We start from the raw sequence: 15,251 nt of genomic DNA on the forward strand, positions 1-15,251 counted from the left end.
AAAACCCAGGTTATCTATACCAATCCTACCCTGCCAATTGAATCATTTTTTTTTAACTGGGACAAAAATAAAATGCAAAAAAAGCCAAGAAAGACCACATATTTGGTCAATTTGGGTCCCTAAGAAAATGAAACCTCTCTCTATTAAAAGAAAAAAAGAAAACAAGGAAATGATGATTATGAACACACATTGCATTGGCATTGAAAGAGAAATACACCCAAATGGAGTCAATAAAAGAAAACTCAGGTTATCTATATCAATCCTACCATGCCAATTGAATCATTTATTTTAACTGGCATAAAAATAGAAAGGAAAAAAAAACCAAGAAAGACCACAGATTTTGGTCTATTTGGGTCCCAGAGAAAATGAAACCTCTCTCTATTAAAAGAAAAAAAGAAAACAGGGAAACCCTAGAATGGTGATGGTTATGAACATACCTTGCAGTGGCATTGATAGAGAAATACACCCAAACGGAGTCAATAAAAGAAAACCCAGGAAATCTATATCAATCCTACCATGCCAGTTGAATCATTTCTTTTAATTCGGATAAAAATAAACAACAAAAAACCCCAAAAAAGACCACAGATTTTGGTCTATTTGGGTCCTTAAAAAAATGAAACATCTCTCAATTAAAAGACAAAAAGAAAACAGGGAAACCCTAGAATAGTGATGGTTATGAACATACCTTGCATTGGAATTGAAAGAGAAATACACCCAAATGGAGTCAATAAAAGAAAACCCAAGTTATCTATATCAATCCTACCATGCCAATTGAATCATTTCTTTTAACTGGGATAAAAATAGAAAAAAAAAAAAAAAACCAAGAAAGACCACAGATTTTGGTCTATTTGGGTCCCTAAGAAAATGAAACATCTCTCTATTAAAAAAAGAAAAGAAAACAGGGAAACCCTAAAATGCTTATGGTTATGAACATACCTTGCATTGGCATTGAAAGAGAAACACACCCAAACGGAGTCAATAAAAGAAAACCCAAGTTATCTATATCAATCCTACAATGCCAATTGAATCATTTCTTTTAATTGGAATAAAAATAAAAAGCAAAAAAAACAAAGAAAGACCACAGCTTTTGGTCTATTTAGGTCCTTAAAAAAATGAAATATCTCTCTATTAAAAGACAAAAAGAAAATAGGGAAACCCTAGAATAGTGATGGTTATGAACATACCTTGTGTTGGCAACGAAAGAGAAATACACCCAAATGGAGTCAATAAAAGAAAACCTAGGTTATCTATATCAATCCTCCCATGCCAATTGAATCATTTCTTTTCACTGGGATAAAAATAGAAAGCCAAAAAAACCAAGAAAGACCTTAGATTTTTGTGTATTTGGGTCCCTAAGAAAATGAAACCTATCTCTATTAAAAGAAAAAAAGAAAACAGGGAAACCCTAGAATGGTGATGGTTATGCTTGCATTGGCATTGAAAAAGAATAGTCAATAAAAGAAAACCCAGGTTATCTATATCAATCCTACCATGCCAAATGAATCATTTCATTTAACTAGGATAAAAATAAAAAGCAAAAAAAAGCCAAGAAAGACCACAAATTTTGGTCTATTTGGGTCCCTAAGAAATGAAACCTCACTCTATTAAAAGTAAAAAAGAAAACAGGAAAACCCTAGAATGGTGATGGTTATGAACATACCTTGTATTGGTATTGAAAGAGAAATACACCCAAATGGAGTCAATAAAAGAAAACTCAGGTTATCTACATCAATCTTACCATACCAATTGAATCATTTCTTTTAAGTGGGATAAAAATAGAAAGCAAAAAAAATTAAGAAAGGCCACTGATTTTGGTCTATTTCGGTCCCTAAGAAAATGAAACCTCTCTCTTTTAAAAGAAAAAAAGAAAACAGGGAAATCCTAGAATGGTGATGGTTATGAACATACCTTGCATTGGCATTGAAAGAGAAATACACCCAAATGGAGTCAATAAAAGAAAACCCAGGTTATTTATATCAATCCTACCATGGCAATTGAATCATTTCTTTTAACTGGGATAAAAATTAAAAGCGAAAAAAACCAAGGAAGACCACATATTTTCGTCTATTTGGGTCCTAAGAAAATGAAACCTCTCCCTATTAAAAGAAAAAAAGAAAACAGGGAAATCCTAGAATGGTGATGGTTATGAACATACCTTGCATTGGCATTGAAAGAGAAATACACCCAAATGGAGTCAATAAAAGAAAACCCAGGTTATTTATATCAATCCTACCATGGCAATTGAATCATTTCTTTTAACTGGGATAAAAATTAAAAGCGAAAAAAACCAAGGAAGACCACATATTTTCGTCTATTTGGGTCCTAAGAAAATGAAACCTCTCTCTATTAAAAGAAAAAAAGAAAAAAGGGAAACCCTAGAATGGTGATGGTTATAAACATACCTTGAATTGGCATGGAAGAGTAACTGCAAACCATCCCTTTAGCAAGAGCAAAGCATAACACCACCCCATTAGATAAACTCACTCCAATCATAGAGAAATTTTTTGTCCCGAGATAAGCCCACTCTAGAGAAAAAATTCGTCATGTATTTTCACATGAAAAAATGACCCCAATGGTCCAGATTTAATCTGAGCCGATCTGACGATCACGGATGTTTCTAGAGATCTATGCTAACTTTAATGGTAATCCTTTGGGGTCCTACACACTTTGGGGGAGGGTCCTATAGGATCATTACTCATATATATATATATATATATATATATATAAAGCTTGGGTGAGACCAGTAGCTCACGGAATAGTATAAGCCCAACAGCCCAGATTGAATCTAAGCTGATCTGACGAACACGGATGTCCTGTAGTGTTTGAATAGATAAAAAATAAATAAATCAAAATACCTTCAAAACTTTTTTAGGGTATTTTGTTCAATTCTTTTTTGCAAATTATTTTTTTTATATTTTTATTAGGTGCAGCTTGATGAGAAGAACACACGCCTGGTTTAGATATTTTGAAAAAAAATTAAAATTCAAACACTACCAGACATCCGTGTTCGTCAGATCAGCTTAGATTCAATCTGGGCTGTTGGGCTTATACTATTCCGTGAGCTACTGGTCTCACCCAAGCTTTATATATATATATATATATATATATATAGTTCGGTATCTATACGGTTGCAACCGAAACAGTTGACATTGGGTTGCGGTCATTTCCACCCTACATTCATTGGACGGCGAGGATTATGCACAACACCCAATGAAAAAGAACCGGGGCCTCCCGTTGCCGGTTAACTTGACCTTACGAAAACCATTTTGGCTTTTTAAAAAGGAAGCCCAACCCTACTTTCTCTGTTCTCTCTCTAACTTCTACATCTACCCACATTTTTTTCTTCTCTCTTTATCAACTTCTCCATCTCCACTGGATTCTCCCATTTTCCCTAACACTCTTTCACTTTCTCAAACTTCTCTCTCTCAAAACCTCTTTGGCCTTTCCTCTTCTCTCGGAGAAAGAAAGCCTAATCCTTTATCAAAATAAGGAAGATGAACCAATTTGTTGCAGAATACTATCTCTCTCTCTCTAAAGTACAGGACGGGTTTTTTCTCTAGAGTGGGTTTATCTCAGGACAAGATTTTTCTCTATGATTGGAGTGAGTTTATTTAATGGGGTGGTGTTCTGCTTTGCTCCTTCTAAAGGGATGGTTTGCAGTTACTCATCCATGCCAATGTAAGATATGTTCATAACCATCACCATTCTAGGGTTTCCCTATTTTGTTTTTTTCTTTTAATAGAGAGAGGTTTCAATTTCTTAGGGACCCAAATAGACCAAAATCTGTCGTCTTTCTTGCTTTTTTTTTTCTTTCAATTTTTATCCCAGTTAAAAGAAATGATTCAATTGGCATGGTAGGATTGATATAGATAACATGGGTTTTCTTTTATTGACTCCATTTGGGTGTATTTCTCTTTCAATGCCAATGGAAGGTATGTTCATAACCATTACCATTCAAGGGTTTCCCTGTTTTCTTTTTTTCTTTTAATAGAGAGATGTTTCATTTTCTTAGGGACCGAAATAGACCAAAATTTGTGGTCTTTCTTGGTTTTTTTTGCTTTCTATGTTTATCTCAGTTAAAAGAAATGATTCAATTGGCATGGTAAGATTGATATAGATAACCTAGGTTTTCTTTTATTGACTCCATTTGGGTGTGTTTCTCTTTCAATGTCAATGCAAGGTATGTTCATAACCATCACTATTCTAGGGTTTCCCTGTTTTCTTTTTTTTTTGTAATAGAGAGAGGTTTCATTTTCTTAAAGACCCAAATAGACCAAAATCTGTGGTCTTTCTTAGCTTTTTTTGTTTTTTATTTTTATCCCATTTAAAATAAATGATTCAATTGGCATGGTAGGATTGATATAGATAACCTGGGTTTTCTTTTATTGACTCCATTTGGGTGTATTTTTCTTTCAATGCTAATGCAAGGTATGTTCATAACCATCACCATTCTAGGGTTTCCCTGTTTTCTTTTTTTCTTTTAATAGAGAGAGGTTTCATTTTCTTAGGGACCCAAATAGACCAAAATCTGTGGTCTATTTTGGTTTTTTTTTGCTTTCAATTTTTATCCCAGTTAAAAGAAATGATTCAATTGGCATGGTAAGATTGATATAGATACCTTGGGTTTTCTTTTATTGACCCCATTTGGGTGTATTTCTCCAATGCAAGGAATGTTCATAACCATCACTATTCTAGGGTTTCCTTGTATAGGCTCAAGATATATATATATATATATATATATATATGGGTAATGTTTCTATATTTCCCATACAGCATAGAAGATCTATGCATCTCCTACCATCCGGCTGTCCAATTTTGATCAAGAGAGTCACTCACCATTTGATCTTATAGATCCAACGTCTCAAAGTATTTTATTTTTAGTTGTTTTTATAAAAATTGTATATATATGAAATTTGGTATGTGCCATCTTCTCATATGGGATCACCAATAAAAAAATAATTTTTCGTTAAAACATAATGACCAAAATACCCCTTGAATATTTTAGGGGTATTTTGGTCATTTTATTTTTATTGGAAATATTTTCTTAATATTTTCTCTAGTGCGAGTTTAATAGAGGATTGGACGTACAAAGTTGGCGCCAAAATAATTTATAGAAAAAAATCAAAAATAAAATAGTGTACTGACATGACATTGTGAGTAGGGCAATTTTAGCCCTCCATCAGAATGGACGGTCAGATATATAAGTTCTATGATGTTGGGGAAACATAGAAAGCTTGCCCTATATATATATATATATATATATATATATATATATATATATATATATATATATATGGGAGTCACTGTTGTACGCTCATATGCGAATGGTCCAGATTGAATCTGGGCCATTATGTGGCCGATCTGATTTTCTTGGATGTCTGATAGTGTTTGAATTTTAATTTTTTTTCTACAAATCCAAAATAATATAAATTTTAGGCTTGTGTTTTTTTCATTAATTCATATCTAATAAAAAAAAAATTCAAGAAAACAATTGACCAAAATACCCCCCAAAATATTTTGGGGGTATTTTGGTCAATTTATTTCATGTAAATTTTTTTTTTGATATTTTCGTAGATTCAAATATGCTTGAAGAATACATGGCAAAAATTTAAAGTGATTTGGATTTGTATAAAAAACATTAAAACTCAAACACTATCAGATATCCGTGATCGTCAGATCGGCCCAGATTCAATTTGGGCTGTGGGTGTTTACTGCAGCCGTACGCATCTGGGTGCACAATATCTTTTTCCTATATATATATATATATATATATATATATATATATATATATGAAAAATGATCATATGAGTCAGTGGGCTCACAAGAAAAAATGAGCCCACCGGCCGGATTGAATCTGAATCGATCTGATGATCACGGATGCTCGATAGTGTTTTAATTTTAATGTTTCTTTTGTCTCACAAATCCAATTCATTTGAAATTTTAAGCGTGTGTTCATCAAAAATATATGAATCTTCAAAAAATATCAAAAAAAATATTTTACATGAAACAAATTGACCAAAATACCCCCATAAAGTTTTGGGGGGTATTTTGGTCAATTTGTTTTTCAGATTATTTTTTTTTATATTTTTATTAGGTGAGGCTTTATGATGAGAACACATTCCTAAAATTTTAAGTAATTTTTATTTGAAAAAAATAAATTAAAATTAAAACACACTTGCCAGACATCCGTGATTGTCAGATCGACCCAGATTCAATCTAAGCCGTTGGGCTCATTTTTTCTTGTGAGCCCACTGGTTCATAGGATCCTTTTCATATATATATATATATATATATATATATATATATATATATATATATATATATATATATTGCAGCTTTACAATCAGTGCGTATAAGAAAATGTATATATATATATATATATATATATATATATATGGGTTATACGGGTGCAGTTTGTATAGAGCCTAGGCTCTAAACAATCATATTAGAACTTACCTTGAAATAGTGTCGAGAAATATGGTTTCAATACTGAAAATATTTGTAATAGCTTTAAAATATATTTTCTTCTCTATTTATGAAGTTTAAAGCTTAAAAAATAGTGTAAATTAACAGATCTATGAAAACATGAAAATCTTGAAAATTGATTGTCTAAAAATGTGCTACAAAATATACTATTTCCAAAACGTAAAATCCATTTTTTTCTTACGTCCTTACATCCCGATGTTGAGATGATCAATTTGAAGATATTTGGGCATCAAAACAACCTCTTCTACTGAAATTTTTGTAGTAGGCTGCAATTTGATTGTTTATAGCCTCGGCTCTATATAAACTTTTCCCTATATATATATATATATATATATATATATATATATATGGGTACGGTGTGTATAGAGCCTAGGCTCTAAACAATCAAATTAGAGCCTACCTTCAAATGGTATCGAGAAAAGCGGTTTCAATATTGGAAATCTTTAAAGCTTAAAAAATAGTGTAGATCGACAGATCTTTGAAAACTTGGAAATCTTGAAAATTGACGATCCAAAAATATGTTACAAAATATACTATTTCCAAAACTTGAAACTTATTTTTTTCTCATGTCCATGCTTCTTGATGTTGAGATGATCAATTTGAAGATATTTGAACATCAAAACAACCTTTACTAGTGAAATTTTTGATATAGGCTCAAATTTGATTGTTTAGAGCCTCGGCTCTATATAAACTCTTCCCTATATATATATAGGCGAAAATGAACAGTGATTTCGCCTACCCTCATCACTATCCAAACTTCATCTCACTGTCAAAGTTGTTCGATAATGTTTCAATTTTAATTTTTTTTACTAATCGGAATGATCTGAAATTTGGAACGTGTGTACATCTTAGTGAGGCGCACCTAATAATAATATGAAAACAATAATTCGTAAAATATAAATTGATCAAAATACCCCCGTAATTTTTTGGAGCTATTTTGGTCAATTTATATTTTACGAATTATTTTTTTCATATTTTTATTAGGTGTGTCTTACTACGATGTACACATGCTCCAAATTTCAAGTAATTTGGATTTGTAGAAAAAAATGAAATTTAAAATATTAATAGAAAATTGTGAGGAGACTCATTTTGATCACATCTAGAATTCAAATAAAACTTTCCTTTTCTTGGGATTGATTATTGAGATGAAAAGAGTGTGTGTGCAAAATTTTGGGTCATATAAAGACCACAAACATAGTTGTCTAGAAGTGTGGTTGCATTATATTATAATACAACCCTTGCATGAAATCACTGCCCTATATGTGTGTATGTGTGTGTGTGTGTGTGTATACACGGAAATGAATGATGTTTTAGCCATAGGCTCGGCGCTGTCCGATTTTTTCGGACGGTGTGCATTAAAAGGCCGCAACATACCTACTATGTCCGTTGAGGTACCGCAACGGACATAGTTGGTCCATTGCGGTATTTTTTTCACCCAAAAAAATACGGGTAACCACCACGGCTCCCGTAGATCCGTTGCGGTTTTTAAGGCAAAACCGTCATAGACATAGCACGTCCGTGGCGGGAAGAAACACTATTCAATTTCACCTATAGACATTTTTAAGAGTTTTCCTATATATAAACATATGCAATGATATAATGCAATAATTGTATCATAGTATAATGCAACCTAAGCATCTTATAAAAAAAATCCTTCTAAGGCTTAGTTCAAAGCTTCTTATCAAAATGGACGGCCTATATTAATTGGCCTAAAAAAATACTTTCTAAGTTGTGTTTTTAAATAATTGGCCTAAAAAAATACTTTCTAAGTTGTGTTTTTAAATTTTTATTTTTTGGGATTGTTTATTAGAATGAAAAGAGTGTATGTTTTAAAATTTGGATCAAACAAATGGCTCTAACATGATTTTTAAAGATTGTTGAATTATATTATTATACAACCATTGCATGAAATCACTACCGTGTGTGTCTATATATATATATATATATATATATATATATATATATATATATATGTAATTCTTAGGTTATAAAACATAGAGTGAAGAAAATAATTTATTTGGGTCTTGTGAATAGATCTTTTTCTCTTTTTTTGACAAGAAAGAAGTTATTTATTTATTTATTTGATATATTAATGAATTTTTCTTTTTGAGTTGGATATCTTTGCAAACCTTGAGAGGATATATTTTCTCGCTATTTATTTGTGCATTTTATTTTGATAGTTTGTTACTTTATTTTCTCTCTTGTTTACATTAATTGGGTATCATAGCCTAGAGATCATATACTATGATGCCATCATAATCATCAACTGATCTAGTTATAGAAAGTACGGATGAAATAATTGAGACTCACAAAAGCCCTAATAGAATGTCTTGGCTGAAAAATACAAGATCAGCACAACTGCTTGCAATATGGGGAACAAGAGTGTGATGAGGAGGTGGAAGACCAAAAATTGAACACCAATTCAAGCTTAGGTCACAAAATCACGACATGCTACAAAAGTCGATCGGGTTGTAAGACACGAAAAATAAATAATGCCACCCGTAAGAGATTTTGACATCGCAGTCGCTTTTCGGACAACGTAATTTTGTTTAATTAGTTATTCCATTGAAAAAAAAAAAAGGTATGTATTTTGATACTTTTTTAGGACATTGAAAAATTATTTTTATAAAGATATAAGATAGGATTTAATTAGGGTTTATTGGGAAGCTTGAAGATTGTTTCCTTTTATAAATATGTAATTCTTTGACTAGAAAAAATAAAATGAAGAGAAGAATTTATTTACATCTTGTTGAAAGGATTTTTTAAGGTGGAGTCCTTTACGGACCCTATGAGAGAGTACATTCTCTTGCTATTTATTTTTATGTTTTATTTTTCTAGTTTATCATTTTATCTTCCTTCCTCCTTACATCACACTCAATTCACTCTTGTAAAATTTATTCTCCTGCTGTCACTCTTTTGTAGGACAAATACTCAAATACTGTATCCGGTTTGCTATCCTTTGTCTTCCAAGTCATCTCCCGTAGAAACCTTTGGCTGCCAAAATGTGTTGAAATTAACATACCTAATAACATAAGGGAAAAGTTTCTATACTTTCCTTACAACACAGAAGATCTATGATTATCCTACAATCCAATCGTCCAATTTCGATCAACAGAGTCACTCATCATTATATCTTAGATCCGACATTTCAAAGTCTTTTATTTTTTAGTTTTTTTTATACAAATTGTATGAATATAAAGTTTAGTACGTATCATCTTCTCATTGAAATGCACCTATAAAAAATATTAAACCTAAGTTTTTGATAATATAAAATGACCAAAATACCTTTTGAAACTTTTAAAAGTATTTTGATCAATTTATTTTATCAAAAATATTATTTTTATATTTTATGTTAGTACGAGTTTAATAAAAGATTGGACGTCCAAAATTTGATTTCAAAATAATTTATAGAAAAAAAATTAAAAATTAAAAATAAAATAATGTGGAAACGGAACATTGTGATTGAGAAATTTTTTCACATTTACCAAATGTGGGTTTAGGGTCTCATTACGTTATCACAATCAAGAGAAAACATAGACCCGCCCCACGTGGGCAACGAATATTTTTGTTAGTTAGGTGCGTCTTGAAAAAGCAAATTACAAAACACAAAAGCATGCATAGGTGGAATATCCCTCACAATTCTATCTTTCCCTCCACCGCTCGCTCATTATGAGAGGCATGTGCATGGGCGGACGGACGTAACGTTTGAGAAAATATTTGCAAGTAGTGGGTATCATTATTTAAGGAATTGGAGCCCCAATGCAACCCAACCACACGGCAAAAAATAAACGGGTTTACCTTATCTCTCAAAAAAGTAAAATAAAGGGATTTACTTGACTTTTTTCTTTTTGGGTCCTAGAAAGGGAAAATGCACGAGGAGTGTTTCCAAATCGGATCGGTGAGGCAGATCGTTGGGCCACAAATTTGTGTCCCATTGGCCCAAAATTGGTAATCTAGTAAAAAAATCTAAAAATAAATAAAATAAAATAAAAGTTTATAAAAGCAGGGATTTAGAAGAGACTTTTAGAAAATATTAAATAAATTTAACAAAAGAAAGAAAAGCAAATATATAAATAGGATTTTAGGGAGGGATCATACCCGAAACCAACATGGTCCTAATCGATTCCCATCAAGATCGACAACCAGATTGGAAATTAAAATGTTGTTCCCAACGATATTCATGTTAATTGCATTTCAATGAGGTTAGTGCTTATCATGCTCATGCACCCCTATGGTGTGTGGATTACGAAACAATGCCTCAAAGACTCAGATTGGTGGGGTGGATCGATCACCCCATAGATTCGTGTGGAATCGTTGGATCGATCCGAATCGGTGATCCAAGATATTTTTTAAAAAATAAATAAAATAAACAAAATTCTCTTTGAAACAAAAATAAATTAAAAATTAAACTAGGGTTTTATGCCGTGGGCTCAAAGGAGACCTAAGAAAGCATTTAGACGAGCCTTAAAAAAGACAAAAGAAAAAAAAATTCAAAGAGGAGTTTTTATGTGGGAACCAGGCCGGGACCCAAACCGTCCCACAATCAAACCGGGCTTTAAAACAAATATCGGTTGGTAGGGCACTCACGCTTCTTAAACTGAACTAGCAAGAGGAAATGGTCTTGATAATATCTAGAAATGGATTTAGAATATAAAACATATCTCTCTTATTTGCAACACAAAAATTTGCACATCTATGATTTTGCAACTGAAAAAATAATGAAGATTTGATGATCTCAATCAAAATGAACGATGATAAACAATAAAAATATGTAGTTCAAAATAAGCTAATATAAAGGTCTAAACCCTTCTTTTTTTTTTTCGGATTCATGATTGTGGCTGTCCAGATTATGGACCTGTAAAATTTAATTTCCAAAATCCATACATAAATGGATTTTTGGATACTACATTTGCATAGGTGCATCACGCACCCAAAAGCTGACCATTATAAAATTGAGTACGGATTTTTAACAAGTTATGTTCACCGCCCAAATCTGCTTAAATATTAAGGAAGACATCAATTTCAGGGGCCCTCCATGACATTGACAGAGTAGGGAGTCATCAATGCAAAATGAAAAGCAAAAGAAAGCAAATCAACAAGACTTTCAAAAAGAAAGACATGGGGACATAATTGAAAGACTTTGTAAACAAAAGCAAACCAAGAATTAAAGTAAGAAAGAATGGGATGAAGCATGATTGAAAAAGACTGAGCACTCGTGATCTGAAACACAAATTTATGAGTATCCAAATAACCACTCCTCTACATGCAACGTATGTATCAAGAGAGTCTAGAACATAGGTACCCAATTTACATGGAAAGATGCACACAGCCATCCCGAAAAACCTCCTCTAAGAAGTGCTCCTCCAATTCCACCCCCAAAAGATAGTAAAAGAGAAGAAAGAGGAGAAACCGAAATCATAAAATAAAATTACAGATGGCAGAGAGACATAAAGCATCATGAAAACCTTATGCTGCTCATGGCTGGCGCCCTCGGTTCCCGTTTGCAGCGTCGTGAAGTTTGGTTGAGCTCCCAGACTTCCTTTTCACGACCACCACCCAAGTTATTGCTTCCAAAATCACTGCAATCACACCCAATGAAGCAATAAACCCAATGTAAGCATGCCTCCACTTCTTGTCGGGCAGCAAAATATCCAAACCCTTGAATATGTTTATGATGCCCAATATGATCACTGTGTATCCCATTGAGTGGTGGTAGATGTTCCAATAGAAGCGGTACTTGTGTTCTTTCGCCGGCCTTAAGAGAAGCGCGAACACCTATTATTAGCCAATGGATTAGTTTCACCAGATGTGTTCCCAAAAAGAAATTTTACATATTGTGGCATTATTCCATGTGTTTGTTATTGTTTACTTTTCACTCTTGAGAACCACATAGAGATGTGAAAACTTCAAAACAAATATAGCCATTCGTCATCAAGATCAAAATGTTTAAAACCACAGATCCTGGGCTAGAACTCCCCACGGTCCAGAGCCTGAGTAACCCAGTCTGACTTGGTGAGTTTTGATTCAGACAAATGAGTTTTTAACATAAGAAATAGGAGACTTGGGGCAAGTCCCGAGGTTTGGCCTCTGGACTCACTAGGGTCCCAATCCTAAGTCGGCTATCTGGGTTTTAAAACACTGGTCAAAACAAAAAAAAAGAGCCAATCTAATTCACCAGTGTAACGATTAGCATCTTGAAAGCTAAAAAAATAAAACAACATACTCAAATGGGTGACCTCAAAAAATTCCTTAACATTGTACTTCATATTAAGAACAAAAAAAACAAACTATACTATAAGCGTACAATTAAGAAGGCAAAAGAGTCCAGCCAAATTCAAAAAATGTAGAAGAACCCATGTTAAATTAGACATTCATAGGCAAATATGACAGGGTCAAAAGATTCAATGAACAGATTCCCCTTAATAACAAAGACAATAACTGCACTTCTTCATTGCTACAGATATGGTGGTCACAATAGACTGAAGTCAAAATATTGAATGAAACTAAGCATGATAGACAAAATAGATGATGAAAATGAGTAATAGTAGCAGCAGCCACAGCAGTAGTGAGTACTACCTGGAGGGTTCCAAGGGCGAAGAGAGCAATCCCAATGTTGCGATGAGTGGTCTGCTCGACTCCCTTAGATTCTTTGCCGAGTTGAAGGCCAGTGGCCCAACCAGCGACACCGATTACATAAGCTGAGAATTGGCAGGAGGCATGGAGGTAAAACCAAGCAGGGTCTGCAGACTTGAAGGTCCTCAGGTACCTCGCTATAATCACTCCAACAGGCATCATAATTCCCCAACTCACAGCATTCAATATCCCATGAGTCTGTTGCAAAGTTATCCGGTGATCAGCACCATAAACACAAGCAGCCATGTTTCTTATATCAATGCAGAGAGAAAACCAAATCATTGGAATATATTAAATTTTCCTATTCTTTTTCTTCTTATCTCTCCTTGTTTCTACAAGAATCCCAAGTTTTCAAGGATTTTCTTTCTTTTGTTTCATCTCGAGATTTAATATCAGTTTGCAATATACATCAAAAAAGAAAAAAAAAATCAAGTAAGAAACGATCTTACTTATTCAAATAAACCTCTACTTTGCAAACCGAAATTAACCAAGTTTTTATTCTGTAGTTTCAGTTTCCCCCCTGCTCAGTAAAACCCCAACATTTCTACAATGGGAATGAAGTGGCTTTTATCCATCTAATTCTCCTAAAAGGAAAGCAAAACCTATCAACAGAAATAAAATTAAACTGGAAACAGAAAGAAATACAATATGGAGTTTCCTTTTGGATAAAGTTTTGCAGAGCTTCTAAGCAGAAAATTTTCCAAACTCCAATAAAAAGGGGAAAAAGAAAACACAACAAGAGAAATGGAAAGAAAAAAAAGCTTCTATATATTTAGCGTCATATTACACCTTTAAACTAATTTTTCCAGTTTCCGTACATGAAATCGAAAGGATCATTCCAATTACTAACAAAAGCTTATCATTTGTTCCTTTCTACAGAACCCCAAAAAGGTATTAAAAAATATATGAATAAGCAAATTTTCATGCAAGGAAAATCAAAACACAAGAGAAAAAGATAGAAGCAAAAAAGAAAACGATTGCTCAAGCGAAATTTGAAGGAAATAAAAAGGATAAGGTACCCACGTTTGCACGCCTTAACCTGGAATTCCCAGAAGAAACAACTTGGGTCTGGCCCTTAAGGAGATCAATGGCCCCCTTGGAGTTGAGATTGGCTTGTCCAAAGGCATGTTTTTCAGGGCTCAAACCAGTGACCGAGCTCCCCACCTGCCAAACCTGGTTAATGGTCGTCTTGTTTCCGGGCAAAACCACGGTCGCAAAAATGGTCATCACCCCACCAGAATACTCCGCCTCAGGATCCGACATCTTGATCCCGATATCGGACGGCTCGATCCCAGAGCCATAGGAGCTGATATTGTAGGTCTTCACTGTCATAGAACCGTTCGACTGCCGGAATGCGATGAGGGACTGAGCTCCAATCATTCCAGATGTGGTGGGGTTAATGGCCCAGGCCACCCATCCGCCAGATTTAGCAGGGGGCGCCATGAACGCCAGATTTAGGGAGGCTTTAGCCGGGTCGTAGGTCCAATGAAGGTAGGCCCCAAGAGCAGGGAGATCGTTACAGCGATGGAAGAGCCTGTTTTTGGAGAAGGTCTGAGAAATGCAAGTTTGTGAAGAGGAAGGGACTGCAAGATTTAGAACAAGGCCTAAAACCAGCAGGCATATGGGACCAAAAGATGAAGAAGCCATTGCCCTTTCCTTTCACCAACAAGAAAACCCAACTTTCCCCTCACTTCTGATCTACAATAGCCACCTCTTTGAGGTTCTGGAGTGTAGAGAGAGAGAGAGAGAGAGAGAGAAGGGAATAAAGGACAAAGATAACCACCCCTGTTAATATAGGATTGAACTTTTTTTAAAAATGGGGAGCAGGGTCTAATTTTAGGGCCCAGCTAGGATTTGGGTTTCCTTCTATTATAGAAGACTTACTTTTCTGGGAAATGCTTCTTAGGGCAGTTGGTTACATGCCATTCTCACCATCCGACTTTATCATCTTAAATGTTAATCATGCGGTGTAGATGAATAAATAGCTAAAGCTATTAATGAGTCCAGTGGCCCGACCTATGTATACCTGGCCTTAAAAACTTAGGCATGGGTCATAAAATGTGGAGTATGGGTGAGGCCAATACAAGGCTGGCCCAACCTTTATTTATTTATTTATTGTTTGTTTTTCTTTA

General features: G+C 33.9%; 1 protein-coding gene across 1 annotated transcript; it reads right to left on the bottom strand.

The window, feature by feature from the left end:
• Positions 1 to 11,702: 11,702 nt before the first annotated feature.
• On the bottom strand, positions 11,703 to 14,844 carry LOC18440019 (Auxin-responsive family protein). Its single transcript, XM_006850176.4, has 3 exons — positions 14,143 to 14,844; positions 13,063 to 13,317; positions 11,703 to 12,261 (listed from the first exon to the last, which is right to left on the bottom strand). The coding sequence occupies exons 1-3, from the start codon at positions 14,764 to 14,766 to the stop codon at positions 11,962 to 11,964; spliced, it is 1,179 nt and encodes a 392-aa protein (XP_006850239.1). The 5' UTR covers positions 14,767 to 14,844; the 3' UTR covers positions 11,703 to 11,961.
• Between the last annotated feature and the right edge of the window lie 407 nt (positions 14,845 to 15,251).

Source organism: Amborella trichopoda, chromosome 6 (assembly GCF_054954075.1).
Source record: "Amborella trichopoda isolate Santa Cruz 75 chromosome 6, AtrichopodaSantaCruz75HAP2 v2.0, whole genome shotgun sequence".
NCBI lineage: Eukaryota > Viridiplantae > Streptophyta > Magnoliopsida > Amborellales > Amborellaceae > Amborella > Amborella trichopoda.

Coding starts and splice junctions, on each gene's coding strand:
- LOC18440019 (XM_006850176.4), bottom strand. CDS start 14,766: ATGGCTTCTTCATCTTTTGGTCCCATATGCCTGCTGGTTTTAGGCCTT. Junction 13,318..14,142: donor CCAGGTTAAGGCGTGCAAAC/GTGGGTACCTTA, acceptor ACTTTGCAACAG/ACTCATGGGATATTGAATGC. Junction 12,262..13,062: donor TCGCCCTTGGAACCCTCCAG/GTAGTACTCACT, acceptor GGCTAATAATAG/GTGTTCGCGCTTCTCTTAAG.